The sequence below is a fragment of the Melopsittacus undulatus genome, unplaced genomic scaffold, assembly GCF_012275295.1.
Source record: "Melopsittacus undulatus isolate bMelUnd1 unplaced genomic scaffold, bMelUnd1.mat.Z mat_scaffold_42_arrow_ctg1, whole genome shotgun sequence".
NCBI classification, from domain to species: Eukaryota; Metazoa; Chordata; class Aves; order Psittaciformes; family Psittaculidae; genus Melopsittacus; species Melopsittacus undulatus.
The window spans coordinates 67,111-72,987 of NW_022994317.1; the positions used below are offsets into that span (position 1 = coordinate 67,111).

General features: G+C 45.0%; 1 protein-coding gene across 1 annotated transcript; it reads left to right on the forward strand.

The window, feature by feature from the left end:
- Positions 1–1,025: 1,025 nt before the first annotated feature.
- LOC117438522 (membrane protein FAM174A-like) lies at positions 1,026–5,507 on the forward strand. Its single transcript, XM_034074004.1, is given in 4 exon segments — positions 1,026–1,244; positions 1,246–1,400; positions 5,057–5,191; positions 5,295–5,507. Coding segments are annotated over 4 exon segments (444 nt in total). The 5' UTR covers positions 1,026–1,118; the 3' UTR covers positions 5,323–5,507.
- Positions 5,508–5,877: the final 370 nt, after the last annotated feature.

A 5,877-nucleotide genomic window follows, 5' to 3' on the forward strand; every position in this document is an offset into this window, starting at 1 on the left:
TGAAACATACAGGAATGATTCGTGTCAGGAATTTAGGCGTCCTTGTCGCCATTGCACTTTGTGTGAAACCAGCCCTCCTTTGTGACCGTGATTATCATAAGTACTCCTGTCAATAAGGAGAAACAAAGGGGATAATCTCTCCTAATCAATCGCTTTGTTTTTCAAAGGGGACTTCCCTTTAACGGTTTTGACTGGCCTAAGGAGATTAGATAACCAAGAGATACATTTTGTTACAGGATGTTGCAAACTTGGGTACTAGGCAAATAACCATATAAGGTATAGAACAAAATGTTAAGACTACGTTAAGCTTGTAAGCATTTTTCTGTTAATACATTACTAAGAAAATTCAACAACGTCTTCACCGGAGAAAGACTCCAGCAAACAAGAAAAGAACAAAGGAAAGGGGCCACGTCGACATTCGGGTAAAGAAGACAACAGGATTGGCTAAAACCCAAGACTGAGAAGTATAAGAGACTGTACTCCAAAGATCCCGGTGTGCGTTGCTGGTGGAGCGGAGACTCCCCTGCGCACCCAGCGCTGATTTGCTTATTGCCTCTCTTAGATTTCTAATCAATTGTGAATAAAATCAATTGGGACAAAACCCGGTTTGCGGTAAATTTTTATAACAGAGAGGAAGAACTTCTTTACGTTGGGGGTGACAGAGCACTGGAACAGGCTGCCCGCAGGGGTTGTGGAATCTCCCTCTCTGGTCATGTTCCTCTGTGACCTGCTCCAGATTACTCTGCCCTGGCAAGGGGGTTGGACTGGACGATCTCCAGAGGTCCCTTCCAACTCTACTGATTCTTTGATCTTTCCACCATTTGGGCTCAACTGAAACAAAAACTGTAGTCTCAGCCTTCAGGCACTAATATTTTCCAAGCCCTCCTTCTGCTTATCTGTCCTTAACCAGCACCAGTAGCACCGACAGCCGGTGCCGGCTGCGGAGAGGGCGCTCCCCCTCCAGGCCTCCACGCGCACCCCTGGCAGCGGTGGCCGCGCGGAGAGCAGCGCTTCCGCTTCCGGTGGCCAGACGGCGGTAGGGCCCGGCCGCGCTGAGGCCGCGGCGGGCAGCGGGGTGCGGTAGTGGAGGCCTGCGCCGGGCAGGAGGAGAAGCCGACATGTGGCCGCCGCCGCTGCCCTGGCTGCTGGCGGGGCTGGTGCTAGCTGCCCGTTGCGGGGAGGCTGCGGCGGCGGCCCTTCACCTCCGGAGTGCCACCATCGCCTCACCGCTCCCCACCGAGGTTGGCCGGCGGGGCCGCCACACGAAGCAGCAGCAGCAGTCGCCTGGCCGAGGTGTCGGCGCCTCCCGAGCAGGGCCGGCCCATGACCCAGCGCGCCCTGTCCGTGCTAGTGCTGGCCAGCGCTGCCCTCATCGTCTACTTCGTAATCCGGACCGTGCGGTGAGGGAGGGGGCTGCGCCGGCTCTATCGGTGCTGCGGGGAGCGGGAGGGCGGGCGGGGCAGGCGCTGCTGTCCCCGCCAGGCCGCTGAGGGGCCGGGCCCAGCCGACGTTATTAGCTGTCAGGGTCCCCTCACCTCCCGCATGGGGCCTGGCGAGCTGGGCCTGCCTCCGCTGCTGCCGGCAGCGCCGCCGGGTGAGGCGTCTGAGTAATGCCGGCTGAAAGGCGCTCAGTCTGGTTCTGCTGTTGGAAGGGTTACCGCTCATCATTGTCGGGCCTTGTCTGGCTCCCCCTGCTCTCTTCAAGGGGACATGTCACCACTGACATTCTGAACTTATGTTTTGTACATTCTCTGGGTTATTGTCCCGTTTGCAAACTTCTGTCTCACTGAGCTCCGGGTTTTGTTAATCTCCTCTTTTTGTCAGTAAATATATTTCTTCTCTGCTTACTATTTTTTGATAAACTTTTCTATTTCACACTGTCTTAAGAAAGGTCACTTAAAAAGCATGGGCTATCAGTCATCTGCCCTTATATTTCTCATAGACAGTACTGACTGTATAACTCAACATGATTTTTCAGTTAATTGCATGACTGTCACAGTGTTTTGTTGTTCTTGGAGTTTTACTTGCTGTCGTGCTCAAACTGTGAACTCCTCTGGATGAGCCCCAATTTGTGATTATGCATAACGCACATTCAGTATGCAGCAAGTTCCCTCTACTTTTCATTGTAGTTAGATACACTGATGTATGTCAGTACCTTTGTCATGTATTCCAGAAAGATAGTTGAGAGACAGTGGTCACTGTGGGCACTTACTAAGACATGCAGTCCAAATAAGCTAGGATATCCCAATTGCTCTGTAGCTCTTGAGCAGGCTTAGATCTTTATTTTTGTTAGAATCCATATCTTGATGATACTATATCTTAAAGGAAAAAACATAAGCAAGTGAAAGTGGACAAGAGCACTTTTCAGTGTTCCTATACCTTCTAAGATTTGGAGTTCTCAGTAGTACTATGGAAAGTTCATTGCAGGAACTGGAGAAGGAAATTCTCATCTACTACCATTATTTTCTGGTTAAGTTGCAATTTTTGGATATTCTGGTTTTGGCAATACAAAGGTTGCTCTTCAGCATTTGAAACTGGAGCATTGCCTGGAGATGCTACTGTAAACAGGAAGGTTGTGTAAAGTAGGTTGTGGTTGTCCTGTTATTCTGTAATTCTGCTGCATCTTTCTGTTGCATCTAGCTTCTGAAACTGGGAGTAGATGAAGCATATGCTTTGAATTTGAACTTTAGGCTGAAATATTTTTGGCAATAGTTGTATAAGAAATTTAGAGATGAAGTACAAACATCCCAGTTTCATTTTTAAAGATTTTCTTAGAAAGAAAACATGCATGTTGTTGTCAGACATAAAAGCTTTGGGGTTTTTTGCAAACTTTCAACTAGGTCATTCACCTAGTGGATGAAGAGAAGCCAGTGAAAACTGGTAGAGGAGTGGCTGGAGCACCCCTGCAGAAAGGGATCTGGGGTGCTGGTCAGCAGCAGGCTCAGCATGAATCAGCAGTGTGCCCTGGCAGCCAAGAGTGCAAACTGCGTTTTGGGGTGCATAAAACACAGCATGGCTAACCAAGCAAAGGAGGTGATTATCCCACTATATTCAGTGATGCTCTGGCATCACTTTGAGTGCTGTGTGCACATTCCTGAACTATGAGCTATGTCCATTCATAGAATTATAGAATGAATAGGGTTGGAAAGGACTTTAAGATCATCTAGTTCCAACCTCCGTGCCACAGGTAGGGATGCGTCACACTAGACCATGTTGCCAAGGGTCTGTCAAGCCTGGTGTTGAACACTGCCAGGGACGGAGTATTTACCACTTCTTTGGGCACCCTGTTCCGCTGCCTCAGTACCCTGACAGTAAAAAAACTTCTTCCTTATATCTAACCTGAATTTCCCCTGTATGGGTTTAAACCCATAACCCCTTGTCCTGTCACTACAGTCCCTGATGAAAGGACTCTTCAGCTTCGTTATAGGCCTCCTTGAGATATTGGAAGGCTGCTAAGAGGTCTCCACTCAGCTTCTCTTCTACTGGCTCAATAACCCCAACTTTCTCAGCCTGTCTTTGGGAGGTGCTCCAGCCCCCTTATCATTTCTGTGGCCCTCCTCTGGACTTGCTCTGACAGATCCGTGTCCTTCATATGTTGAGGACATATCCTGGGTTCAGCTGTAATGATTATTTTTCTCCTTCTTAGTAGCCGGTGCAGTGCTGTGTTTTTGACTAGCCTGTGAACAATGCTGATAACACACTGATGTTTTTAGTTGTTGCTAAATAATGCTTACTTGGATCAAGACTTTTTCAGTCTCGTGCTTTGCCAAGTGAGGAGGGTTCTGTCCAGGAGTGGGGGGGGAAGAAGGAGGAGTGAGTGAGCGGTTGCATGGTGCCGAGTTACCAGCTGGGCTTAAACCATGACAGGACACCAGAATTCCAAACAGTACGCCAAGTGGCGTCTCATGAGAGCAAAGTGGAGGGGCAGGATCACCTCCTTCTACCTGCTGATCATACACCTTGTGATGCAGGCCAGAACATGGGTGGTATCTGTCTGCAACTGCGCACTGAAGCTGTCTCATGTTCAGTTTCTCACCCCCAAGTCCTTCTCCACAGGGCTGCACTGAATCCCTTCTCCACTCAGCCTGTAGCTCTGCCAGGGATTGCCCTGGCCCAGATGTAGGACTTTGCCCTTGGCCTTGTTGAATTTCATGAGGCCTACTTCTCACATGTCCCTCTGGATATCATCCCATCTCATCCCATCCCTTCCTTCAAGTATGCCAACTGCATCACACAGCTTTTGTGTCATCAGCAAACTTGCTGAGGGCTCACTCAATCCCACTGTCCATGTCCATGTATGTTGCATAAGAATCTCCATTATTCTTTTAGCCTTAGACTTTTGACTAATCTGTATATAGAGAAAGTTTTCACATTACAGTTTCTTTTATCCCTTTTTGAGCAGCATTCATTTGAATCTAGAAATTGTGCCAGCCTTCTGATAAGTTTTTTTGTTTTTTCTTTTTCATTACTGGCAACCTGGACATTTGCTGTGACTGTCTTAGGTTATTCTCAAGTCAAAGTAGGGACTTCACTTTCCTTTTTGCACCATTAAGTAAAAAGGTATATAGTGAGATAACAGGAATTTTGAATATATAAACAGCATGAACTTCCTTACCTTCATTTCCTATTTTGTACTCAGATTAATTTCTGGTCTAGAATATCTGGGAGTGCTTTTGTCCTAGAGCCAGTTGCTTATTGTTGAATCTGATAAAAGTATGCTTTTGCATACTTCTAGCTGACCATTTTTCACTGGTTATTGCATTTAGCTATGCAGTGCTTGTTTAGGCTTTTTGTATCCACTACAGTAATTCTACTCAAAACTACAAATAACATACTTACTCTCCTTAAATATTTCAAGTTAGCTCTTGGCACTTAGAATTGTTTGATCTCTGAATTTCTTATACCTAGGTGTGTACACTTTACATATACTATGTTTTTTTAGAAATTTATGACAAGTATCCATGTAGTTATATTTTAAGAGATAGTTTTCATACATTGTGGGAATAGAAAGTAGAGAAGAATTTATAGAACTTAAGTATTTTAAAATACGTTTCAGGCTCAGAAGGCGAAGCAGAAAAACCCGAAGGTACGGCGTTTTGGATACAAACATAGAAAACATGGAACTGACCCCGTTAGAGCAAGATGATGATGATGGTGATACAACACTATTTGATGCCAATCATCCTCGAAGGTTTGTATATAGAAGTCAGTGTTACTTCTAGCAAAAGCAGCAGAGTGTGGATGATAAACAGTTTCACTGAGAAAGCTCACTACTGTGTTTCATATGCATGTAGTTGGAGAAGGGATGTCAAGATCACTTGAATTTTAAATGGGCAAGAATTTAGTGGGCAAGAAGATAAACACCATTTGTCTTCAGCATGTGAGTTCCAGAGAAATGGAGAGGAAGGTAGGATATTTTTGTTAAAAATTTGGTGTCATGACTGAAGCTTGTGTTGAAGTCAACAACTAGCGTTTACCTTTCTCTACATTTTTTTTTTATTTGCATACCTTAAAATAGAAGCAAATGAAAACCCTAGAGGGAAAGTTAACTAAAATGATATCAGAGGTTTTCAGAGGGTGGGATTTCTGATTTTTTTTTTCTGTGCATTTCTAAACACTTTAACTGAAGAAAAAAAAATTCAAATATCTTATTGTAGAACATTCTAATATGCATAGGACTTTTAAACTGTTATAAATCCACTTTGCAATTGGAGTCTTAGTAGTGGAGTTTCCAAAGTACTCCATAACTTTCTTACCTGTTTTACATATTTCAGTTATTTCATTATTGGATGTTTAATTCTTGTCCCTGAGAGAATGTAGAAGGGTGAAACAAAAGTGAAACAGTAAGAAAAGGAAGTATACATAAGATGAGGTAGT